This window comes from Rattus norvegicus, chromosome 6, assembly GCF_036323735.1.
Source record: "Rattus norvegicus strain BN/NHsdMcwi chromosome 6, GRCr8, whole genome shotgun sequence".
Lineage (NCBI taxonomy): Eukaryota > Metazoa > Chordata > Mammalia > Rodentia > Muridae > Rattus > Rattus norvegicus.
Genome location: NC_086024.1, coordinates 29,417,759 through 29,444,959, shown reverse-complemented (window position 1 = coordinate 29,444,959; position 27,201 = coordinate 29,417,759). Strand labels below are relative to the sequence as shown.

The 27,201-nt window shown below is 43.5% G+C and overlaps 1 protein-coding gene across 5 annotated transcripts in view; it reads left to right on the top strand.

Moving 5' to 3' along the window:
* Clip4 (CAP-GLY domain containing linker protein family, member 4) overlaps positions 1-27,201 on the top strand; it is an 89,738-nt gene that overhangs the window by 4,406 nt on the left and 58,131 nt on the right. For 3 of the 5 annotated variants that reach the window (XR_010052058.1, XM_063261626.1, NM_001013942.1), the window contains exons 2-3: positions 5,651-5,714; positions 15,383-15,530. Coding sequence is in view for 4 of the 5 variants with exons in the window: in XM_063261626.1 (XP_063117696.1) it covers positions 15,398-15,530 (133 nt within the window). In the remaining variant the exon portion in view is untranslated. Of the gene's footprint in view, positions 1-5,650; positions 5,715-8,651; positions 8,711-8,814; positions 9,012-15,382; positions 15,531-27,201 lie in introns of those variants that run through there. The other 2 variants (XM_063261628.1, XM_063261627.1) reach the window with 2 other exon arrangements.

Genomic DNA, 27,201 nt, shown 5'->3' with positions numbered 1-27,201 from the left:
ACGATGGCCTATGGTCACGGCAGTCTTTCTCTACTGGAAAACCAGAGTGACCTAAGTTATACGTGGTCACAGTGTCCACGCTGACCTCAGAGTAGAAGGCCCTAAACACATTTCTAGTAATTTGCTGGACCCAGGTATAATTTGGTGGCTTTTGTAAATGCTATTCAGGGCCTGAAGGCTCTGATTATCTTGATTATAAAAAAGATAATGCATGCTATATTTAGTGGACTTTTAAAACCACGACTATAAGAATGTTGTTGAATGTGTTGACCTCCACATGAGTCTAAAAAAGCAGAGTACATTTCTTTTTCTCCGGACCATGACCTGCAATCTCAGATATGCCTAGATGAGCGACACCAGAACCATTCATTCTCAATGCTGTTTTTGTCACAAAGGAGACTTTCTTGTGATTCAGAACCAGCGCGTTGGTCTGTCAATGGCTTTCTCTGGTTAGGTGACTCACTCAGCGGATGCTTGTTGACAGGTGCAAACCCTATGCAGCCCCAGTAGGGGAGGGGCCTGTGCTGATAGTCTCTCAACTCCTAACCACAATGTTACTAAAGCCATGACGGTTTATCACGACCCAGGGTGAAACTGCACTGGTTTGGAAGCAACTGACGCAAAGGCAGCTTTGCCCTTGCACTGTCAAGCATGCACGTGAAAGGAAGGCAAGCATTAGGCTTCTAAAGGCCCTGAATCGGTTCTCAATCTGTGGGTTGTGGCCCCTTTGGTGCTGAATGACCCTTTCACAGGGGTTGCATATCAGATATCCTGCCTGTAACATAGTTACATTACAATCATAACAGTAGCAAAATTACAGTTACCAAGTAGCATCAAAAATAATGTTATGGTTGGGGTCACCACACGAGGAAGAGTCGCGCCATAAAGAGAGTTGAGAAGCACTGCCTTGGATGGTATAATCTGCCTTGACCGGGGTGAAGAACCTGGTCCCTTCCATCAGCTCATGTTTGCCGAATTTGTTCTATTCCAGAGACTGCTTGGGTATTTGTGACAGAGCAGTGACAGAAGCCCAATGAAATCCCTGCCCTCTTAGAGCTCCTGGGAAACAAAACAAAAAAACAAAGCAAAACATTTTTAGTATAGAAGAATTTCTGACTTCATGCAAAAGAAGGCAGGAGGGTGCACTCAGTCATCATTCATCATTAATTATTACTATTTATCAGTACTGTTGACCTCTCCTCCCTTCCATACATTTACTGCTAGTGAAACACCTCAAAGCAACCTCAGGCAGGAGACACTTTATCCTATCCCCATGACTGTTTAATAGATAAAGATTTTTTAAATAAAAATGTAACTGCAATGTCGTGATCATAGATGGCAGAATTAATAAACATTTTTTATATAATTTAACATCCACTTTGGGTTACATTTCCTCTCACGGTCCTCGTGTTTCCTACCTTTTTGCCTTTAGAAGGGCCTCTCACACTGTAGTGCAGGTTGATATGGAACTCACTACGTAGCCCAGGGTGGCTTGAGACTCATAGAAATTCTCCTCTTCCCTGGTGCTAGGATTATAGACATGAGGCACATGCCTGGCTTGAAAATTTCTTTTTAATATGTATTTGTTTGAATCCAAACGAGATCTGCACTGTAGGCTCTGAATAGGGCTCTGAATTGTTCTGGTCTCTGGCAGTTTCTCTGAGTTCTTTTGCTGGTTTGTAGGAATGAGTTCTTTGTTCTCTAGAAGTTCCCATATATGAGTTTGTTGGATGGCACGTTTATGTTCTCTTGATAATATTTCTTAGAGCTTTGCCTTTTCTGTAAAATGATGGCTATGCAAAGAGGTTTTGTCAATGTCAGTTTCAATGGTAGGAAAGGGGGGTCACTGAACTAAAATTCTTGGAAAGTAGCTTGATGCTATTATGTGTGCCAGAGATGTTTCTAGAGGTATCTTGGTCACTCGAAATTTAAGTAACTGGTGTGAAAAAATGTAGTTCTTGTGCCTATGTATGTGTGCATTCCTGTATTTGTGTGTGTGTGCGTGTATGTGTGTGTGTGTGTGTGTGTGTGTGTGTGTGTATGTGCATGCATGCATGCATGAGGGTGAGCCCGGAGGTCAGAGGTCACTCTCCACCTTTTGTTTTGAAACTGGGTCTCTCGAAGAACCTGGAACTCACTGATTTTAACAAGGATGGTAGGCCAGGGAACTCAGGAATTTCCCTGTCTCTGCCCCAGTGCTGGAGTTATAGGCCTATGCTGTCACAGCCAGCTTTATATGTGGGGCAGGGGATTTGAGCTCAGGCCCCCCATATTTGTGTGGAAGGTGGCCTTTTGACTGAGCCATCTATCTCTTCAGACCCTGAAAACAAAGGCCCTTGAGCCACAGCGGTAGTTCTGACCTTCTGACCCTAATGCTGTGAAACATTCCCTTGGTCCCTGCCTTTCCTTATGTAGGCTTACAAGCTTGGCCTTTGAAAGTGGTCGTCTGATGGATGGAAGTGTCTATTTTAACACTGGTCTCCATGTGCAGCCTTGAGAGGGGAGGTGGTCAGAGAAGGGCAAGCCAAGGAGAGGCAGTAGGAAGGTCTGTCTGGGGTCTCAGCAGCTGTAGGCTGATGGCACTGGTGAGTTTCTTCAATAAACGATGACATAAAGGTTTTGAAATATGAGATTGGGCTTTTCATTTGGGGAGTCCAAATAGGATGACCCCGGTGAGCAAAGTGAAAAATATAGTGTCTCCATGGGCAAGGTCGCGGGAAAGGGTTACATTTTGTACACGGTATATCGGACATATCACAGGGTAGATGACGGGGACACATTTGAATATATCTATATCATCTATATGTACCTATCATATCTGTATCTCTCTGTATATAGCACAGATAAAATATGTGCTTGGGGTTAGGAAGTGAGATAATATAAAGGCATGGATTAGATGCGATCACCCGGTGAAAGACTGGCTTCCTGGAAACCCCATGGAGAAGTGCTTGGGGACTATGGTAGGGCTTCTCTGAAGTATACATAGGAGCACTTGCTGAGCCATAGCATCTTGACTACACTCAGTGCTGCTAGACTATGCTACAGAGTCTGTTTTTCACGTTAAATACCCATAGGTAGTGCAGGAGGATTCCATATCCTTGCCAACACTTGGGATTATCTTTGACTTCTTTGCTTCTGATAGAGAGAAGTCTATATATACATCACTTTTATACTTTAACTTTCAATTATATTTTTAGGCACATATCTAACACACACACAGACACACATACATACATACACACATATAACATACATTGAAAAAGCACATGAGTTAAAACTAGAAAAACAATTAGTTTTGTATCACCTTTCACAACTGCATCTGGTCCTCCCTCATGGCCTGATCTTACCCTTTCTTGGGCACTCTTGTTTTTACATATACTATGCCCACAGGACATTTGTTTGCACACATACATGCATACATTGTAGGCTAGAACCCGCACATGTGTGAGAGAGAACATGTGGGTTTTTTTTTTTTTCTTTTCTGAGACAGGGTGACTTTGCTTAATTTTGTACACTCTAAGTCCATCCGTTTCCTGGACATCTTGTGATTGTTTTTATCTCTCACCCATCTCACTGCTTGCTCACCATTCTGGGCTTTCCTTTGGACAGTCTGGATAGCCTGTGTGTCTTAGGGATGACACCAGGATGAAAAAGTAGCTCGGGGAGGAAAGGGTTAATTTCACTCACAGTTCCATATCACAGCTCATCATCAGCAGAGAGTGAGGGCAGGAACTCAAGCAGGGCAGGAACCAGGAGGCTGGAGCTGATGCAGGAGCCATGGAGGGATGCTGCTTACTGCCTGGCTCCTCCTCATTTGCTCAGCCTGCTTTCTTATAGAACCCAGGACCACCAGCAGAGGGGTCAAACTGACCATGACCACGATGGTCTGGGCCCCTCCCACATGAATCACCAACTTTAAAAAAGTGTTCTCCAGGCTTGCCTATAACCCAATCTTGGGAGGCATTTTCTCAGCTCAGCCCCTTCCCCTGCCCCCACCCCTGATGATTCTAACATGTGTCAAGTTGACAGAAAGTAGCTATGTTACTTTTCTATCCCATAGCATCTAGAATTGGTTGGATAGGCCTCTGGGCATGTCTACAGGATGCCTATCTTAATTATGTTAATTGATGCTGGAGAACCTACCTACTGTGGGCGGAGCCATTCCCCAGGCAGTAGATTCTAAAATAAAGTGAGCTGAGCACCAGCATTCATCTCTCTCTGCTTCCTGACTGTGGATGTGATGTGACCAGCCACTTCAAGCTCTGTTGCTTTGACTTCCCTGGGGTGGTGAGTCTTTGAATTGTGAACTAAAATAACTCCTTTCCCTCTTAAAGTTGTGTTTCTTAAAGTGTTTTATCACAGCAACAAGGGAGGGAACCAAGATATATCCCCACAAACTGTCTACTGCTACCCTTTCTTCAGTTTTCTAATAGTTTTTTTGACTGATTTTGTTTTAGGTCTTAATTCCTAGTTATGCTTGTATATTTCACATAGCTTCTTTCAATTTATCATCATACCTTACATTTTTCTTTTTTAAAAGTGTGTATCTGTATTTGGGTAGACGCGTGGTGTAGTACCCACTGAGGCCAGCAGAGGGCATTGGATCTGATAGAGCCAGAGTTACAGGCGGCTGTAAGCTGGTCTTTCTTGGGTACAGGGACTAAACTCAGGTCTTCTGCAAGAGCAGGATGCACTCTTAACTGCCAAGCTGTCTCTCTACTTCATTTTTGCTGGAGGTGTTCACCTATGGCTACTGGGTGGAAGAATTTTGTAATTTTTCTTTGTTAGTCCTGGTTCCTGCTAAGAACACATGAGGTTGTTCTATAGCATTTTCTCCACCATCTTTGTCATTGGCCCCAGACCCTCCAGCATGTCTGGCCCACTCGTTCCCCCTGAGAGCTTTAGTTTTGTATTAGGAATTCTTACAGCAGATTCACAGCATCTCCCACACTTTCTTTTCCCTTTGTGTGTTCATGCAGAATTACTCTATGTATTTGGCACATGCTTTTCTTTTTTGTTTCCATTATTAAATAAGCCTGTTTGACCAACACTGTCCTATATATAATTCACACTTATTTTATCATCTGCTTGTGGTACCACTTTTATGTACACCAAGGACATGCTTACCCAGGGCTGTCTTTCAGAGCCCTACTTTCTAGGTCATTTTTTCTGTTTATTCCTAGAGCAGCATCCAATTACTTTTAATATGATATAGTAAAGACTTAATCTCTAGTATAGCAAGTCTCCTTTTGTTCTTGCTTTTAGAAATTTGCCCTATTTAAAGTTATATTTGTCCTTACATATTTTATGTTTATTGAGCACCTTAAAATTTTAGTTATAAGGAAACATTGAATCTAGTGAACAGCTTGACATTTTTACAGTGCAAAGCCACCCTGTCCATGGCATATTTCTTCATCTGTTCAGTTTTTTTTTTTTATGTCCTTCAATAGAGTTTTAAGAGCTTCTCCATAAAGTTCTGAAAAGTTGTTAAGTCAATCTCCAGATGCTGTGAGTGTGCAAAATGTCTCACCCTCTCCTCGCTTATTGGCTGCTGATGTTGACTAACGGGTTTTATAAACTGATCTTGTATGTGGCAGCCTTGCTAAACGAATCCTTCTAATGATGTGCTGATTTCTTTTGGGTGTTCCAGGCAGAGAGTCACATCGCCAGTGAATACAGGAGAGAAGAAGACTTTGCGAGTTCGGCTAAGCACTGTAAGCATCCCTGCTGGTTGAGGTCCCATACGTCTGGCTCTCCCAGAAGACTGTATCTCATGCATTCACTTTGGGAAAGTGAATCTCCTCCTTCTCTCCGAATGATGCCCTTGCCCAATGTGTGGAGTGAGGAAGAGCAATGTCTGAATTTCTGAGTGACCCCTGCTCATCTTTCAGGCATCTCTGGGGCCAGTGGCTACAAGGATATTTTATGTGGGCGATGCCAATCAAGGTCCTGAGAGACTTTCAGATCATACTTAGCGTCAGTCTTCGTTCCACTTCATTTGTGGTGAAGACAAGATATTATTACGGGTAGTGTTGTGTATAGTGGACAGTTGGCCATGCCTCTTCTCTCCATGGTACTGACCCACTGATGGATGCCATCCCTCTTGGCACTTTGTTTCATTGTGACATTCTGCTCAGCACCTGTGATGGGTCATATCCCAAGTGCCTAGCCATCCCAATGGCTAGTTCAAGCTCCGAATTTTGGCCCCATATAATTGTCCCATTTCCTTGTTAATAATTGACAAGTCCTAGCTGCAAAATTTGTGTGATGTGTTGTGATGTGTGTGTGTGTGTGTGTGTGTGTGTGTGTGTGTGTGTGTGTGTGTGCCAGGGAACAGCACTGCAATAAGGGTGTGTGTTCCTGATGGCGGAGGAGTGGTTTCAGGTTTTGGAATAAAGGCAACTAAGAGAGCCTCCCTGGTGACTTGTTGTCCTTGGAATTTGCCTGTGTGCCGTGTATGTTGGGTGTAGCAAGAAGAGGCAGTAGTCTGGCTGGTTCTAACAGAGATCTTCATTATAGCTTAGAACCACTTAGACCAACTCAGCTGCCACACCCTGTCACCTACTAATAGTGGTATCTTAATGGATGCTTTTAATGAAAGCATGAAAAGTAGACTGTGTAGCTCGGAAATGTCACCAGCAGTTCCTGTTACAACAGATCTTTATGAGTTTCTGTGTTTCAGTGGCAACAGGATTCATTTAAAGGTACTTAGAACCAACTAAAGGCAAATTGCTTTCTCTTTTAGCCAGCTGAGAAGGTGGGTGGGTTAGGCAAGAATTGGGTGTGATAAAAACAGGGAAAGGGGGGTGGGGTGGAGTCCTCCAAGGGAGGGATAAGCATCTGTGTTGCATTACCATCCTCAAGAGTGCATGAAGACAGAGTCTGCAGGGAAAGAGAACTTGACAGCTGTCCAGGGGTGTGGGATGGTGGAATTTAATACTGCATAAGCACCCTGAGTTTTAGTTGGCCCCATGCCCCACCCAGTTCTCCATTGTGGTCTGACTGCCTCAAACAACTATTTGGATATCTTGGGTTGAGTTAGTAGAAGCATAAGAGGTAGGTGGAGGTGGCAGGCTCTCCTTGGGACTCGCCAGGTCACCGTTTCGTTCCGAGCATCACATTTAAGAGGGCTCAAGACAAGCCAGGATGCAGCCCGAGGAGTCCTTCAACAGACTGGTGAGTAGGGTTGCAACCATGCTATAGTCGGGCAGTCTGAGGGACAGAATGCTCACCGTTCTGTCTTGAACTGGACTCAGATGTTCTTTGAGTTCCACGGCAGAAACAACCCTGGATTTTGGCTCCCAAGGAAGGATGTTTCGCAAAAGTTTAGTCTAAGCTACTGTCTTAGTCAGGGTTCCTATTCCTGCACAAACATCATGACCAAGAAGCAAGTTGGGGAGGAAAGGGTTGATTCAGCTTACACTTCCACATTGCTGTTCATCACCAAAGGAAGTCAGGACTGGAACTCAAGCAGGTCAGAAAGCAGGAGCTGATGCAGAGGCCATGGAGGGATGTTAGTTACTGACTTGCTTCCCCTGGCTTGCTCAGCTTGCTTTCTTATAGAACCCAAGACCAGCAGTCCAGGGACCGCACCACCGACAATGGGCTGGGTCCTCCCACCTTTACCACTAGTTGAGAAAATGCCTTACAGCTGGGTCTCCTGAAGGCATTTCCACAACTGTGGCTCCTTTTCTGCGTTAACTCCAGCTAGTGTCAAGTTGACACACAAAACCAGTCATTACAGCTACCTTAAGAGTTAGCAAGTCCCTTCTTCTTAAGAGTGTCCAACTAGAGCCACTTGGTGGGAGAATGTTGTGAGGACTCAAGCAATGAGAAAGTATTTGTGTTTGTTTTCCTGGCCGCTAGAGCCAATAGTTCTAACGAGTGTGGTGGGCACTTACCTCTGGGCTGGCAGAGGTACGGATGGACATTCATTCATATGTTCTCTCAACATGTTAGTTACCCCATGATAGCAAAGAAACACCAACGGGGTAATAGTTTGTGAGGCCTCGCAGAACATGGCTGTGGTGTGACACTCAAGTTTACAAACTTGTCGATCATACCAGGTTTCCCGATAACCCAGGGCCTTGCGCTTCCTAGGTAAGCGCTCTACCACTGAGCTAAATCCCCAGCCCTCCCCCCCCCCCATTAAAGATCAACATCTTTCTGCAGCGTGGGGAAGAACTAGGGTGCCAGTGCCCACATCTGCTAGTGGTCAGTTTCACTACTTCCGGTTATGGGAAGACAGATGAGATGGGAACTAGAAGGTAGGTGAGGAGGGAGCAGAAACTAGGAACATAAGTGCGGGCTGTGATTATTCATTTCTTCCCTTGGCTAAAGCACTTTCTTTGTATTTGCTAAGCTGGGAATTGAGAAGGTTTTTCATAGCAGGACCTGCAAACAGATAATTCACTGATGGATCTTACCCTAGGCCATGCATGGCCACACTATTTAAAAGGGTAAAATGTGGTTTCTGCCGCCAGATGCTGTGGGCGGGAGCTCTTCCGGCCCAGGATGCTAGGAAGCAAGGGTGGTCAAATAGGGTCAGCTAAGACCTTGCAGGAGGAGGGTATGCCGGCTGCAGCACCAAATCGTTGTCCTGGCCAGTCAAGGTTTCTTTTAGAGCCTGGTTGTGCTGCGCTGGACAGATCCCCACTTGTGCACAGCTCGGCCGGGCTCCGGGAAGACACCATGAGCTGGGGGACAGCAGGTGCAGCAGCCGCAGACCTTCCCGCTGTTGAGGGGCAAAGGGGCGCAAGCGGGAGGCGAGCGAGCGCAGGCGCGTGCGCGGGGCCGAGGGCCGAGGCCTGCGCGCAGCCCGGGCGGCTGCACTGCGCGCGCGCCGACCCGCGTGGGGCCCGGTTCCGGCGCGCGCGGCGTGGAAGCGGCGGGTTGCTGCTCCCCTGCTGGAGGCTCCGCGGCGGCCACGGGACCCCTGGGGGAAGCGCGCCCCTGCGCCTTGCCTCTGCGCCCCGCGTCCGCAGCCGGCGCTCCGCAGGGACCCGGAGCAGGCAGGTGGCGGGACGCTGGGGGCTGCGGGACCGGGAGGCCGGGAGGCCGGGCCGCAAGGCGGTTGGCGGTGCGGGCCGCACCGAGGTGCTCGGAGGCCTCCTAGGACGTGTCCGGGCGGGCGGGGAAAGGGGTGCTTGTGGCGCTCGCTCTCTGGCTGAGATGAGTGCCTGGCTGAGGCCCGCGCTCCCGGGACGCCTGGGGTATCTCCCACGCGTGACTGCGCACCCTGGTGGGTTTCCACACGCCGGCCTCTTCAGGTTCTCACTCTCATCCCCTTCTGACTTAGATCTTTAAGAAACCCGTGACTGTGAGGGTTCAAAACTGAACTGCCTTTGCCTCACCTAGCTGCTCTGAGATTCCTTCGTACTTCAAATCATATTGAGAAGTTGCAGGAGGGTGTGGACTGAGTGAGACCTGTCCCGTGCGGAACTGCAAGGATTAGACGAATCGGTTCATAGCTATAGATGTGAGGCGGTTCACTTCATCCAGACTCTGGGTAGGCCTTTGGGATTCCAAGTCCGATCTGAGACAATGTTTTGACTTGTATCAGAATGCTCTTATGGTGGGAGAGGAACTTGGTGCCCGTTCCAGGCTACGCTGTGGATACATTGTAGCACTATCATATCCTAAAAAGAGTGCCTTTGAAATTCTTCTGAGATGTGTTCCTCAGTGGAGACCTTCATCAGACACTTAGTTGCAGTCGACTGTTGCTTTGACTTTTGTCAGTGAGTATGCTGCAGTTTAAGTTGACTATGTGGCAGAAGAGCAGATAGGACGCAGAGACTGGAGGGAAAGAGACTTGGAAATGGCCAGATTCCAAGCTTTCTACCTTTTGCCGGTTTGAAACCATCTTGGTTTCATTAAACATAAATATAATGCATTTTTTGGTAATGCTTTCATTTGTTGGCCACTGTTTGGGCTCAAAGATGGACTTGACACAACCGAAGTGTTTATATCTCTTTTATAGATTTAGTACATGGTGCACACCGTTCCTTAGATTTATTTCGCAACTCCTATTCCCAGATACAATCCCAACAGCAAGGCCTTTTTAAAAAGCAATGATTATAGTGGTATTACTTTGCTTATAACAGTCGAAGGTTTCAAATATATATTCGTGAGCTTGAGTTGGCAGAATCAACTTCCCTGTCTCTCTGCTAAAACCCTTTAAGCATCTGGTTGCTTTTAGTCTGACTGTTCTCTTAATTATTTATAATTATGCTGCTGTAAGCTTGCTTGGCACATCAGACTTTATTTCTCAGTTCAGGCATCTGTAAGTTGTTCTCTGAAGAGTAGGCAGAACTGTTTTCCTTCAGTGGTGGTCAGGGGAATGTCCATAGGTGGAGTGTCCTTCTGGCTAGCCACATGCAAATTGACCCTTTGAACATTCAGACAGCTAAAACAGGGAATGTTACACAGTCCCAGGTATATAAAATATGTATACTAGCCAAACATTTATTGACAATAAATCATATATTTGTCTTGTAATAAAGGTATACATAAGATTTTTGCAGTTTAAAGATGAAAACGAATTTGCATGCTGACGAGATGATTTGCTCGTTAATTTTTGTGTGTAAGTTGGATGAACATTTGGTACTACAGGATATGGAGTATCTTCAACATTTTGTATAACTGATCTACAGTGCTGACAGTGCTGTTTTATAGGAACGTAAATAGAAAGTATTATAAATATACACAAATACGTACATGTGTACTTAGAACCCTTTCAGAAATTGTTGGAAATCCTGTCCTCATCCAAAACCAGAATTAATTTATGAGTTTTAAAAATGTTTTATTTTTAATTTACGTGCATGAGTGTTTTGCCTGCAGATAATAGATGTGCCTGGTGCTGCTTGCTGGGTCCAGAAGAAGGTGTTGGATCCCCTGGCACTGGAGTTGCCATGTGATTGGTGGGAACCCAACTTGGTAGTCAGTGTGCCTGACTGCCTGAGCTATCTCTTTAGTGTCAATGATTTTTAAATTTTTTAAAAATTTATTTATTTATTTATAGATAAGGTCTCACCGTGTAGCTCTGGCTGTTCTGGAACTCACTATGTAGACCAGGCTGACTTTGAACACATTGAGATCTGCTTGCCACGGTCTTCCAAGTACTGGGACTAAAGGCATGTACTACCATGCCCAGCTAGTGATTTTTTTTTTTTAAATTTAGAACACAAACAGCAATTAGTGAAATGAACATTGGAACAAAATCTAATTCTAAAATATGCTAATTTGATGCTTACATGCTGAGGAACGACAATGGGAACTTATTAAAGGTCTTTGTTTTCTGCAATTAAAGCATTATGTTTCTGTAAGAGCAGAATATTTTGTAAAAACACTGCAACCCGTGACATACACCTGGTCTAGCATGTGGGAGCAGCTATTTCAGGAAATGTCAGATGGCACCGAATGGCATGTCTACATGCACAGTGCTGAGTGCACACACTGTGTGGTGAGAGCCAAGGCTACAGTGAGGTCACACGACAACACTGTAAGCATGGTCTGAAACGCCCCAGACACAGTATGTATTTGAAAACCTGAATTATTTCAGATTGCCGTGTGTGTGTGTGTGTGTGTGTGTGTGTGTGTATGTATGTATGTCACTCTATATATTTGTGTGATGCCCCCTCCCTAGCCCACAGTTTTAAGAAACTCCGAGCTAGACCAACTAAAAATTTAGAATCTACATGTAGCTAGCCACGTGTCCTAGGTTGTCATCGGCCCCTAGTTATTAGGGCCCAGAAGTCCTACTGGGCATTGTACCAGCTCTTGTCAGTACTAATTATAACTATTTGTGCTTTCTGGTGCAACCTAGCCCTGGGCTAGCATCTGCAGGAGGGAAAGTGCATAACTCTTATCTCTGGGACTCACAGCTTAGGACTTAATGAGAAACAATGTTTATTGGATGCGTGATGGAACTCCTTGAGGGCTCATGTCTGATATGCTATGTAGGGTTCAGGGCTGCTTTTCCAGTTTCATTTGTAGCATGTCAACGAGTCTCTAGGGTCCTACTTTTACATGCTTATTTGCTTAGGTTTGTTTTTAAACCTTGTGAAAACAAAGGCTTACATACTTGCAACATATATGTGGCAAGTGAACAGATGTTTTATAGGTAGCAAAAAGAAGGATCATTGAAGTTGTGTTTATGAAACATAAATAATTAGTCATATTTTGGAATTTCACAAAAATGAACAGCATGACCCACTGCTATGGGACACTGGGTGAAATGACTGTGATTCTTATAAATGTGCACACAGCTTGGGTCTCCTTGTTAGTCAAGAAACTCCAATATGTGGCTCTTGAGCCCTAGCTCAAGCACATTTGAGGGAGAGGCTGGGGTGTAGCTCAGTGGTACAGCACTTTCCTGGTATATGTGAGGCTGTGGGTTCAGTCCTTAGTTTCACAGAAATAAGCGATTTTTTTTTGCTTCAGCTGGGGGCTGGACACCCCCAGAGCTCTCTGCAGAAGTTGGTTGGTTGATATTTCTCATTACTGATGTGTCAAGGCTCGATCAGGCTCCTTGGAAAAGCAGGGGCTGTTGGGGATATGACCATAGGCTTTTACTCAGTAGCCATTTGAGTTAATGGAGTAAGATAGGATCCCATGTACCTGAAAGTTTGGAGAATTTAGTTCGTTATTGAAAGTATTAGAAGTGGTTGTACCCACTTCATCAGGGATGATTTCTTTCAAAACAGCTCTCACCTCATCAGCCTTAGGAGATTTTGGAAAAAATGCCTACATGCTTACTCAACTCAGTTCAGTACATCTCTAAACTTGATCAAGGTTCCAGGTGCCATAACCCTTTAGATGTAGAAATTGCTTCTGGGAAGCATTCTCAGAGTACATGAAAGTTTGTGTAGTGTGTAGTTTGTGGTGAAATGAAAGAGTTTTTCTTTTCCAAGAAGGTAAAGAAGTGGGACCAGGAAAAATATTAAGATGCAAAAATACTAGGAATGTTCCTCATGCAGGTTACATGATATTGTAGCTTCTTGGCCTTGAAGTGTCATGAAGATGATTCTGTGCCTTATGTGAATAATCTTTCTACATTGGATCTGGAATTGGATCTGAGTGTGTAATTAAAGGTAGGTCACTGTGCCTGCCTCACTTTAATCTGGGTTGTGAGGGTGTGTGTGTGTGTGTGTGTGTGTGTGTGTGTGTGTGTGTGTGTTGTCAGAACTCTTTCCCCGTCCCAGACCAGTTCTAATCTTTAAGGTCCTTGATAGTCTGTAAAAAATGAAAGGGACTCTTGGGATCACAGTAAGCAATTTTGTTTCACCACTTTGGTGACCAATTAAGAGTGTAGAAAATATGTCTAAGTCCCAGAAGTGTGGTTGCAGTGAGATTATTCTTCCCAAAGCACTACTTGAGGCATGCCTGTCTCTTGGCGTGCCAGTTCCCCTGTGCCTATGGAATTGAATGGTTTGGTTTATTTGTCTTGTCAGTTCAGAACTAGAGTAGCTACCTCCCCCTTAACCCTCCCCCCCCAACAAGAAACAAAATAAAACCAGCCAACCAACCAACCAAACAAACAAACCAACCAAACCAACCAACCAAACCAGCCAACCAACCAAACAAAAAACCAACCAGCCAACCAAACCAACCAACCAAACAAACAAACTAACCAAACCAACCAACCAAACCAGCCATACAAACAAACAAAAAAACCAACCAACCAACCAAACCAACCAACCAACCAAACAAAAAACCAACCAGCCAACCAAAAAAACCCAACCAACCAAACCACCAAAAAAACAACCAACCACCCACCCACCAATCTTTTGTTATTCCTGTTTATGTGTTAAGGTTAATGTCACAAGATTCCATGTATTGGGTGTCAAGTAATTTCTATATTAGCTCCCCCACCCCCCAATATTTTGGGATTCCTTTAATATAGCAAGAACCAGGCTAGTTTGTTTAACGTACAACATTCCTGTGCAAGTAAGTGAATAGTCTTCAAGCCATAAGAAAGCATACTGTTCCCGCCGGCTCCTGCTCCCAGAGGGAAAAGGTCTGGGTCCCATGGGAAGGAAACCAGTTCCTTCCAAGTGACTGTATCCTTGGAGCTGAGGGGGCTGGAAAAGGTGATCCAGTTAGTTAAGATGTGCCTTAGTTAGGGTTTCTATTGTTGTGATCGAACATCGTGATCAAAAGCAACTTGGGAAGAGAGGGCTATTTCACCTTGTAGTTTGTAAGTCTGTCATCATCGAGGGAGGTGAGGCAGGAACCGGGAGGCGGGAGCTGATGTAGAAGCGCAGAAGTGTGCTGCTTACTGGCTTGTTCCTCATGGTTTGCTCTCAGCCTGCTTTCTTATAGAACCCAGAACCACCAGCCCAGGGATGGCATTGCCCACCATGAGCTGGGCCCTCCCTTCACTCATCAATCAAGGCTTTCCCACGGGCCAGTCTAGTAGAGACATTTTCCCAATTGATGTCCCAAGTGATATTTTTCAAACTAACCAGCATATGTTCATTACGCAAATGTTAGAAAGCATGTACAGAATCATAAATTTCTACTAGATTAAGCTACTAGTTAACTTAATCATAATCATTAACTAGATTAAGCTCCTAGTTAACTTTTTCTTACTGTATTGAATATAATCTAAAATCATTTGGTCTTGCTTGTATCTAAAAATATACATGATTCATAGTATTTCAGGACAGAATAAAAACCCAAGCTTTTAGCTCTGTAGTTGAGCTTCTCTTAGCATTTTCTCTGCTTTCTACATTGTTGCCGAGTTATAGAACGGGTATAACACAGGTCTAACTTAGGACAGATTTCTTTTACATACTGATGTTTTCTGGGAGAAGGCTATTTTCAGATGATACCTTTTAAGGCCTCACAGACTTCCTCCCGTCAGGGTGGAATAAAGGGACCCCACATTGCTAAGTGGAATTGGTCTTAGTCACCGCTTTCATCTGTGAAAGCGAAGTGATTAATTTTCAGTGATGTTTTCTGGGATATCATAAAGTAATGGCAACATGCCAGCTAGAGGCACAGGCCCCAGTGGCCAATGATGGAGCTCCGATGCATGATGGGAGTTAACTAAGGTCAGTCTATGGGGGCACTGTGCCCTTTAATGCTGCCCTTTTGGATTAGCTCAGCCTTGTAACAAGGTTTTCATCTCTTAGCATAAAGTTAATTAAACACATACTATAATTTATGTTTCCCAAGCTTTGTATTGCAACAATACAGGGGCTGCTGATGGTGCAGGGGTGTGGGAAGCGATACGTAGTTTTTAAACAACTGTTTGCTCAGACACTGAAAATGTCAGGTTATAGGAGTCTGTCAGGATTTTTGTGACTGAAGGTGGCCATCTAAGTTGTACAGTAGTGAAGTAGAAGTGCATTCTGACTTTTTGCTTTCCCCATTATAGGTGGCCTTCTAGAAGATGACCATAGAGGACCTCCCGGATATCCCCCTGGAAGGAAGCTCTTTGATCGGAAGATACCCATTCTTATTCACAGGCTCCGACACTTCCGTTATCTTTTCCATTTCTGCAGCACCGATGCCTTCGGATTGTGGTATGTCCTGGGTCTAGTCTGTGAACTGGTCACGGACTGAGGTATATCAGGGGTCTGTCTGCTGTCTGTGAACTGGTCACAGACTGTGGTATGTCACAGGTCTACCCCTTGTCTGTGAACTGGTCATGGACTCCTGTCTCAGACTGTCTATGCTCTCATACTATTTTAAAACCACGTGCTGTAATTTTTTAAAAATAATTTGTTTATTATATTTAAAGTACACTGTAGCTGTCTTCAGACACATCAGAAGAGGGCATCGGATCCCATTACAGATGGTTGTGAGCCACCATGTGGTTGCTGGGAATTGAACTCAGGACCTCTGGAGGAGCAGTCCGTGCTCTTAACCACTGAGCCATCTCCCCAGCCCCGTTGTAATTTTTTAAAATAAGATTTTCAAACTTTTCCCTTTTCAAAATCACATTTGCATATTGAAGTTTCTGCCTCTCATGCTCAATGTTTTATTTCTGCTGTCAGCATTTTTATTATGTGAAAATGTTGATTTTTTTTTAGCACTATTATGGATTTGGAGGATTTCATTTTTAGAACGTAGTGGTGCTTAAACATGTAGCATTCCATTACTGGTGCTGCTTAAACGTACTGACTTGCAGATGCACTCTTGTGCTTAGGGATGGGGAGTATGGAATCTCCACAGAGGCGAGATTGAGATCAGCTTCTACTGAAATTGGTCCACTTAAGTTTCCTCTGTAAAATAGAAACTTGGAAGGGGTCTGCTGTTTGTCCTTTTTGATTTACTTTCCCCAAGAATATATTTCATAAGATAATTGATAAGTGAATAAAATAATTTTAGGAGGTAAACAGAATTGTTACATTTCCAATGTGGTTAGAGTTTTCAGGTCAAATCGATCACCATTTCAGAGTGTCTTTGAAGGCAGGGATAATTCAGGTTTTCAATATTAGTAGATTAGTAGATTAAAATTACTACTCCGGGGATTTGCCTTGAAAAGCCTGTGCTCACTCTAATGCTTCCTCATTTCCAATCTGTATTCAGAGTCTACAGGTGTGAACCCATAACCATCCAAGGACTCTGTGTTCCTAGATCCTAGATTCTCTACAGTATTTACTAGTGTTGACTGCATTCATTGCAGTTCTAGCAAAAATGAGTTATGTGGGAGAAGCCTTGAGCAGAAGGACATTGGCCCCACTTATGACACTTACTCTGTCTTGAGTTGGTCACCTCGGCACGGAGCAGCAGGTGTATTCTGTTTGGCTTACCTGGTAAAGGGTAAGGCAGTCATTTGATGTAAGTTGCTCAATGTTTGTTGAGTATAGCCATTGGCAGGTGATTGTGAGTACCGACCTCTGCCTGACTGAAGCAAACACTGCTTCTGTTCGTAGGATGGTAGATGCTTAGCATCGGAGGCTTTGTCTTCCAGAAATGTCATTTGTGCGCTCTCTGACACAGCCGATCAGCAGCAGTGAAAAAAAGCCATGACTAAGGCAACTTATAGAAGGAAGGGTTTATTTTGCGATTACGAATCCAAGGGATCATGGGCAATGAAACAAGAGTCCATCACCATCCTAGCCGGGAAGTAGGGCAGCAAGCGCCAGGCAAGGCAGCAGGAACAGCTGAGAACTCACGTTGCAACCCACAATCGGGAGTCAGGGAATGCTAACTTGAAATGCTGGGAGGGTTTTGAAGCCTCAAAGCCCCCATCTGCAGTGACATATTCTCCCCAGTAAAGGCCACTTCTAATCCTTTCTAAACAGCTGCCAACCGAGGAACAGGTAATTGCCTGAGATTTCTGGGTGACATGTCATTAAAAAACACAGTGAGAAACCAATGAAACGATCTATTTTATTGTTAAGGAGCTTCAGTTATAAAATAGTTCTTGTCTGTGGACTCGGAACTTCTCTCCCTGGACTCTGGCCCGACGGTACTTGTCTGATATATGGGACTTTCACTACTCAATATGATAGAGCCGTCAGAGACTAGGAGGTAATTTGACATTTTTCTTAGTCTGTACTTTCTTTGACCATACGTTACTGGTCTCCTTACCCATTTCAGGTGGTCGGGATTTCTAGGCTCTTCAGTCAGATGTTTTCTTACTAAGCTGTACCAGTGTCCCCCTTAAAACGTGGTGTGCTGAAGCACTGTTATATGCTGGGCACGGTGGCAAATGCCTTTATCCAGCCCTTGTGAGGCATAAGCAGGTGGAGTTCCAGGCCAGCATTGTCTATCTAGTGAGTTCAAGGACAGTCGGGGTTATATATATATATAGAGAGAGACCCTATCTTAAGTAAAAACAAAACAAAACAAGAAGAGAAGGAGGAGTCCCATCCCAGATGCTAGCCAAACACTTAATAAGTACAATCCATTGCTGTTATTATTTAAATGAGCTGTCTACTTTCTTGTCATTTAAGTACTATTTTAAAAGTAAAAGTTTGTTTTATTCGTGTCATGTTTTGTCCGAATATTGTGTTGGTGCCTAGAGCCCTCTGAAGTCAGAATAGGGCATTAGATACCCTGGGATTGGGGTTACAGTTGTGAGCTGCTATGATAGTGCTGGGAATTGAACCCAGGTCCTCTGGAAGAGCAGCCAGTGGTTGTTCTCATTGAGCAACCCATTTGACAGCTTTTTATTACTGAAACATTGTTGCATGCTTTCCCTACCCTCAGGGCTGATGGTCCTCACTCAAGACTTCTTATTTCTCCTACATTTACTTTCCTTTGCTACTGTTTGTCTCTTAGGCTGATAGCATGGTATCTTGGAGCTCATTAGAAAGGTAGTCTAGGGCTCAGTGGAGAGTTACTAGGTCAGAGTCTACACTGTAACAAGATGGAGACATGTGTCTCCATTAGTGCTGCACCAGCTCTGATAAAGAACAAGAGCATAACTGTAAGTGAAGGTTTGACTGGAACTGAAATTACTTAAGAGCTCTGCAGAGGCAGCTTTCAGTTGTTTCTCTTAAAATCCTGGAGTGTGATATTCTTTTCTGCTCAAGTCCCTGTACTTTTAAATTTTCTCTAAATAAGACTGGTATTTATTGGCATGCCTGTTATTTTTATGGAATTTTGGTATGGGATATTTTTCTCATATTTCCCTTATGTAGGAAATTTTTTTTTCATGGAGAAAACATCCATTTGACTATTCATTTGTATCAGTACATAGCCACCATTGACTGGTGAACTGACAGTTATCGTTTGATTTAGCTAGAAAAATCTTCAAAGAGATTCAGAGTTTTCTCTATTTAGCCTCTGCACTGTTCCTCTTGTTCCCAGAGGAAATGACTATTACATTTAGTGTGAATGATTAGATCACTAATTATATTTCATGAGCTATGTGAAGACCTGCAAACAACAGGTAGGAATGTTTTGTATATTTACGGTCTTATGTAAATGTGTGTATAATTCTGTAACTTAATTGGTTCACTACTACATATTTTGAGATCTGTTCTTAATATATGACTTAGGTCTTGATGTATTTATTTAGTTTCTAATAAATGTATTTATTGATTCCTCTAAAGAGACATTTCACTGCGTTATTCTCTCCTAATAGCATCGCTGCTAGACTAGGCATTCAGTTAAAAAATATTTAAAATTAAAATGTAATTATACTGTTTTACCTTTACTTTTTCTCCCTCTAATCTGCCCAGAACCCCTCCCTCTCTCAAATTCAAGGCCTCTTCTCCTTTAATTGTTACTACACACACACACACACACACACACACACACACACACACTGCTCTGTGCACTTAGTGTTGTTCATACACATATGATTTCAGGGCTGACCATTAGTCTTGGATAACCAATTAGGAAGCTCATCCCCAGAGAGTTGGTGATTCTCCTCTCAGAAAAGACTGAGCATTCTTGTAGGTTATGCAGAAGAGGCTCTTCAGGTGTGTACTCATATATTTAGAAATTTCTCCATTAGAAATGTTCGGTGCTGTGGCCTGGAGAGATGGCTCAGTGGTTAAGAGCACTGACTGCTCTTCCTGAGGTCCTGAGTTCAATTCCCAGCAACCACATGGTGGCTCACAACCATCTGTAATGGGGTCTGATGCCTTCCTCTGGTGTGTCTGAAGACAATAACAATGTACTCAGATACATAAAATAAATAAATCATAAAAAGGAAAAGAAAAGCAGTGTCTGGTACCTTTGAAAGGGACTAGTGAATGGGTGAGTGATTTGAACCAGAAAAATAAAGTCCATTAATTGCTTGGTAAGAAACTGCTTGGTAAAAATAAAAGCTGTTGGTAAGAAACACGCCTGAGTTTATGAGTAAGAGTCAGTGCAACATGTTGACTGACTTGTTTCCCCAGATTCCTCTCTGTTGTCTTGATGGTGCCGCCTCTGAGGCACTTTCTTAGTCCTTTCTCCTTCTCCTTCTTCTTCCCCTTTCCTGGGTATCTGCAGATGCCCAGCAACATCTCAGTGGGTTCTTCTGATGACTGCTGTGCACTTTTTGTTGTTTGATTCCTGTGGAGTTGTTTGCCAAGTTAGTGGAGATGTAAAAGGTTTAAGGCTCGAGGATGAAACTGCTGGAGAACTTGAGAGTCCTTGGGTGAGGGTCGTACAGTACATTGTATTTGAAGTACCTTGAAGCCAGGGTGTCCACTTACCCATCTTGAACCAGCTGAAAAGATCAAGTGGGCCACAGTCAGACCCAGGCTTCATCTGTCCAGGCCAGCTTGCGTTTTCCAGTGGGACTTCAGTTTCCTGGGTGATTGAGACAGGTTCATGATGCCTGAGTGAAGACTTCCCAGTTATTCCAGGAAGTCCTCCAAGGCCATGTGTGCCTCATACAGTTCTTACTGAAGAGTCTAGGGGTTCTTGTACTAGGGAAGGCTCCTTCCAGTGAGATGCAAATGCAACACTGACTGTTGTCTCCTCTAGGAAACCAGGTTTTGATGTTTGGACACATTGTCTTTGGAAGCAGATTATAGGACAGTTCTGAGGCCTGGTGGAAACTCACTCTCACATCTTGTATTAGGGCTTTTCACAATGGTAGTCGTTATGATCAGTTAGTACATGCTGAGCACCAGAATATCTCCTTTCAGGAGGCATCAAGACACTGAAGCCTCTTCTCAGCCTTCCTTTAACACAGGAAGGCTTTAATACAGCTCCTCATGTTGTGGTGACCCCCAACCATGATGTTATTTTCATTGCTACTTCATAACTGTAATTTTGCTACTGTTACAGATTTTAATATAAGTGTCTGTATTTTCTGATGGTCTTAGGCAAACCCTATGAAAGGGTCATTACACCCCCAAAGGGGTCATGACCCACAGTTTGATTTATGACAGTAGCCTTCAGGTATTTAAGGGACAGTTCACAGTAAATGTTTGGAACAAATGCTGTAAATAGTTGGGTTTCTAGATTTGTGCTTGAATCTTTGATGGTGAGATGAAGACAGTGTTTTCAATGGATGCTTCCAGTTTGAATGTTTGGTAATGCTGTCTGGTATTTTGGCAGACTCTTGAGTTAACCTCCACAGCAGCAGGCACCAAGGTTATTGATGGGTGAGCTGTGGTGGTTATCTCCCCGAGGTTCACTTGTATATTTCAGCTTCAGCTTGGAGAAATCAGAGGATGGGCACTCTCAGAAAATTGGAAACGTCAGTTTGGAAAGTGCTGGTCAGATATTGGAGAGGAAAACTAGAGAAACACAGAATCCAGTCAGGCTCACAGATAGCTAAGACCGCAGAGACAAGAGTCTGACAGCTTTAGGTCTCTACAGAATCACAATCTTCTCAACCCCATCCACATTTATTAACAGACACAATCACACTAAACTAACTTGCTTGTAAAATAAGTTTAGTCTATTTAAACTTGGCCTGGTTATCCCCAGAAAAAGCATCGGAAAAAACAGCTCTGTGCTTACACTCAAATACGATGTCCCAGCCAGAGGTCTGACGATAGAGGCAGCCAGGTTTCTTCAGGCTATCTGGTAATACGGAGTCTCAGAGCAGACTTTTAAATTTAATCCAGGCCAAGACATCAAGCTGAGACCTTTGTGAATTCTGGATTCAGACAGCTGGGGATGAGCTCAGAGAGAAAAAGTGCTTCTGCTTTTGTGTATAAAGGCAAACTTTTCCAAACCACTGTTAAGTTTCTTAAGAGGAAAGGGAGCACCTTAAATTTGAACAGCAGAACGTCAAAGTGCCAGAAATGTTTCTAACAGGGCCATGAGCATAGTTACCCCATCAGTTCTTTGAGTCTTGCACGGCTGAGCTCAGGCCCACGGCCTCATGGTCGTTTAGCTTCCCAGAGGACTCTTGTGGGTCTCACCGAGCCCAGTGGTGTGGCCTTTAAGTTACCAGAAACCTGTAATTTACAGGCTTTCCATAAATCCTCTTGCACTTGTATGATGCATGCTTATAAAAGGCTTTCAGAAAGACACTGGAATAAAATAAAAAAAAAATCCGTAGGTGATTCAGGACTTAAGACCATGGTTAAAGGTTCCGTGGGAGTTCAGTATAATGGGATTGATGTAGAAAAGTGGTTGTTGCTGTAACATTTCAGATAGCTTGAATTGTAGCTGTTACATATAATATATATGTATAATTGTAAGTCATACCAGGGCCTACCAGACTTCTAAGAATTTCATACAGTTCCTGGACAAATCGCAGATATCTATCACCTGTCACTCATCTGTCAGTCACGTAGCAGGTGAAGAGTTTCACGTCACAGAGATGGTTAAGCAGCACTTGTCATTGGTCAGCATTTAAGCCATTCAGTTGGATTCACCATGTCGGCCTGATTGGTTTCTCCTTGGCTTGATAATTCTTCCCATGCAAGTGAATCTAATTAGTTCAACATCTCTCAGGCTTCTCTGTAGGTATGTGTGTGTGTGTGTGTGTGTGTGTGTGTGTGTGTGTATGTGTGTGTGTGTGTATGTATATACATATGTATTTCCAAATATATACATATATTTCTGTTGTGGTAAATAAAAATTGGAAGCACTGTCCCACAGTATTGCTGGCACCAGTGGGCCACATGGCATCTGTGAGGTATTTTTATCTCAATCAGCAAAACATCTCAACTTGGTAAGTTTCCAATTTCCATCTTATGCTGCCACCAGCTACTCTCTGTCTCTGACTGTCTCTCTGCCTCCGTGGCTCGCCTCGTCAATGACCACCCATCTAGTTCCCAAGGTGGGTCGCTGCCTCACAAGTCCCAGACAGAGACCGCCTACCTCATGGCTCTCCTGCTGTAGACTCTGCTCACATCCCCAGCATCTGTCCCCTATGGTTATAGTCACAATTCTTAGTATCCTGGTAATATCAAAACTCTAGAAGCTTGTAATTTATCAATCAGATTTATATCAGTAAATTCTTACCCCACAGAATGTCCACGCAGTAAACTCTGATCCAATTAATATTGATATAAACTGCCCACCTAGATAAGACAAATTGTCCTATAAAAATCCATCCCTTACGAAATATTCATAACTACCTGTGGCCCTTTAAGGCCACACTGATCTGGATCATCCATCTTGGTTCTTCCTTCCTTCTCCTCTCTCTCTCTCCCCTCTCCAAAACTCTGTGCCTGCCTTCCTTTTTCACTGTCCAATCACAGGCCTTGCCTTATCTTGTGCCTGCCCTTACCTGCACATAGACATCAACCCACATATTTCCATGTATACATGTACATATGCATACATATATGGAAAGGGAACAAAATCATTTCCATTTGGAAAATTTGTGTTCCTCTGAAAAACCCCAAAGTTACTGTGAAGTCAGAATGACTTCAGAATTTGAATTTTGAGAAGTTTGTTAAAAAAAAAAAGTCAAGACATTAAATAGGGTCGAATTTTTACCGTTTCCTATTAAACCAAAGGGACAGGCATTTCAAAGACAAATAAGGCCATATAGTTTCAGAGAAGATGAGAAAACCCCTTGGTTCTTTTAATGTAAAAGCTTGAAGCACTCAAAGACAACAAAAGGCCCAGAAAATTACCTGGACAGCTCAGAACCGTCACTTCCTAGGAGGACTCCGTGAAGGTTGAAACCCTCGACAGTGCCACCAAGAGCAGGCCAGAGGGCAGGGGCAGAGCAGCTCGCCTTAGGGTCCCCTTCCCTTCCTGCAGGAAAAGCTGTCTCCACACTTGCTGCCCTGTCTCCTCTCCGCTGCTTTGCTTGCGCTCTTTAGGTTGCTGGATGCGCCCTCTCATAATGTCTAGACATTTCCTCAACATAGTTTTTCAGGGTGGGACAGGACATATTTACTGAATCTAGATAATTGTCCATTCCTCTGACTGAGATGAATAAATGTGGGTTTAGAAGTTGATTTCCATTTTATCATAGAGACTTATACCAATGTAATAGACTTATATTAGAGTACATTAGGTGATCCTCAAAACTGTTATGAGACTTTACATAGCTAATCACCTTACTTTATTCAAGACTCTCTTAGATGTAGACAGCATAGGCTAAGCAATGACTCATGTTTTTATAACATGAGCGTTTTGAGTATGAAGCCCAGGTAGAATGCAGGTTCAATGCTGCATATATTTCTTGCTGACAACTCTGAAGCCATATCATTTTTTTTTAAAAAGTAAGTGAAAAGTGTTTTTGTATACCATAGTTATGCCCCAGGAAGCATTTGCATTAGCTCCTAATTGTCTGGATGTTTTTAGTTTTTATTTACGTCCATTTACCAGCACAAATACACATGAGCAGACTGTAACAGAAATATTTTAGCTTTTATTTTACAATTTGGAGGTATGCCAGGCAGTATAGTGACACAAGACTTCCTAGTTGTCTTCCTTAGGGTCACTGTTGCTGTGATGAAACACCGTGACCAAAGCAACTCAGTGTGGGGGTATCTGGCCTCACCCATCCATCATTGAAGTAAGTCAAGGTAGGAACTCAAGCAGGGCAGGAACCTCGAGGCAGGAGCTGGTGTAGAGGCCATGGAAAAATGCTGTTTGCTGACTTGCTCCCCACGCTTGCTCACCCTGCTTTCTTACAGAACCCAGGACCACCAGCCAAGGGATAGCATCACCCACAATGGGCTGGGCCCTTCCCATCATTAAGAAAATCATTAAGAAATTCCCATCATTCCCATCATTAAGAAAATCATTAAGAAATTCCCATCATTAAGAAAATGCCCTGCAGGCATGCTGGTAGCCCAGCTCTCATAGAAGCATTTTCTCAGTTGAGTTTCCCATCTCTCAAATCACTCTACTCTGTGCTAAATTGGCATGAAGCTAGCCATCACTAGTTAGGAAAGGAAGCTGGGTGAGCATTGTGCATGCCTACCAGACTTCCCTACTCAGCCACAGCTTTCTACCTATGACTTCATTTGCATGCTCTGATAATCCTTTTAGAGATGTTATTTTGAGTCCTTAGGTATTAGAAACTTGTCACACAAATCAAAGGCTGCACGCCACTGTCTCTGAGAGGCTCGGGAGCCTTTGATTTCAAGGACAGCCTTGTGGTTGGTGTCTCGCTTCAGTTACAGGCTTCCCAAAGTTGTCACTGTAATGCCAGTATTCACCCATTTTTTTCCCCCAAAAAAAGCACCGGTTATTGATCAGTGCCTGATTTTGGACCAGGTGGAATCCATTCTTGCTTTAGGGTTTTTAAAAGAACTTTTGGATTCTTTTTTCTTTTTGAGGCAGGCTGGCCTTAAACTTACTATGTTGATGATGTAGCCAAGGCTGGCCTCAAACTTGCTATGTTTATTATGTAGCCAATGCTGGCCCCAAACTTATGTTTATTATGTAGCCAAGGCTGGCTTCAAACTTGCTATGTTTATTATGTAGCCAAGGCTGGCCTCAAACTTATGTTTATTATGTAGCCAAGCCTGGCCTCAAACTTATGTTTATTACTTAGCCAAGGCTGGCTTCAAACTTGCTATGTTTATTATGTAAGCCAAGGCTGGCCTCAAACTTATGTTTATTATGTAGCCAAGCCTGGCCTCAAACTTATGTTTATTATGTAGCCAAGGCTGGCCTCAAACTTATGTTTATTATGTAGCCAAGGCTGGCCTCAAACTTATGTTTATTATGTAGCCAAGCCTGGCCTCAAACTTATGTTTATTATGTAGCCAAGCCTGGCCTCAAACTTACTATGTTTCTTATGGTAGTCAAGGCTGCCCATGAACTCCTGGTCTCTTAACCTCTACATCCCAGAAGCTGGGATTACAGGTATGCACCAACCACTCTTGGCATCTTAAGGGATATTCACTGAGAGTTCTCATTTTTTTTTTAGCAACTTTGCTGAAACACAGAGAATCCCTCACTTTCTTTCTTCCCTGTTTAAATAGAAAGGTATGACCTGGTAGGAAAGGGTTTGTACAGAATCAGAAAGCTGATACTCTCTTCATGGACAGCTGCTGTTCTTTCCTAGATGCCCTCAGCTCTGTGCCTCTCCTTAGCCTTTTGGCTATCTCACTCCAAGTATTTGAAAGCACAGAGACAAACTTGAAGACCCCAGGAATTCCAGGACTGAGTGTGCTCTGAGCTTTTCATTGAGGCGGCATGACTGGGAAGGGAAGATGGCGGGGACAGGCCTGGTTCCCACCCCACACTGTTGAGCCAGTGTTGTGTGTATATGATTTGAATTTTCCTTATGCAAAACTCGAATCACATTTTTGGGGGACTTATATGCTGTTTGTTAAACTGTAGGTACTCAGCAAATGTTGCTTGGACTGTTTCCCAGTTTTAGATTTTTCTGCCTTTTATAGTTTCCTTTTTGGATTGAGACAGTAGAATCTGATTTTCTTCTGAAGTGTTGTGTTCCTTTGCAAGCTGGCCTCTTTTATCCTTCGAGGTTACTTAGTTTTCACCAACTCTTACTAAAATCATGCCAAGGAATCCTGAGATGGCTCCTTCAGGTTTCTTTAGGGTTTTACTAGCTCATATTCCAAAATAATGCAGTCGCTTTGTGCCCTTGTTTCTTCAGTTCCTGCATTGCTGGTCACTGGTTCCTTATCTGTTGGAGTGGTGTCTTAGCTAGTGCTCTGTTGCTGTGAAGAGACACCATGGCCACAGCATGCGCTTTCACAAAAGAAAGCGTTTAATTGGGGCTGGCATACAGTTTCAGAGGTTTAGTCCATTATTATCACGGTGGAAACATGGCAGCCTGCAGGCAGACGTGGTGTTAGAGACATAGCTGAGAGTTCTATGTCTGGAGCCACAGGCAGCAGGCAGAGAGAGACTCTGGGCGTGCAATGGGCTTTTCAAATCACAAAGCCTACCCCTCAGTATAAGGCCATACATCCTCATCCTTTCAGATACCATCAATTCCTGTGATCAAGTATTCAAATCTGTCAGCCTCTGAGGGCCGTTATCATTCAAACCACCACACTTGGCATTTCACCTCATATTATCTGATGGGTGACAACTGATGTGAGTTATTAAATGTGATTAAATGCTGAGGGGTAAAGAGAACATGTAGACTTCCCGCTTGTCATGTTTACTTTTACCTGTGTTGTACTTATCCATGGGAATCCACTATCTGTCATTTGAAAAGAAAAATAATGATAAAATGTGATGATGCTTCTGTGCCTTAGAACACGGAGTTCGCTCATGTGGTGTTAATGTGTTATACGCGGTTCTTGGGAGCCTCACAGCCAGGACACGTTAAGCATGCCTTGTTCTAGGTTTTGAGAGTTGCTTAATGTTATTTTCCTTTTTTTCTAGCCTTATAAAAAATGTTTGTATCAGTCGCATGTTTATCCAGTTACTTATTCTCAAAGTGCT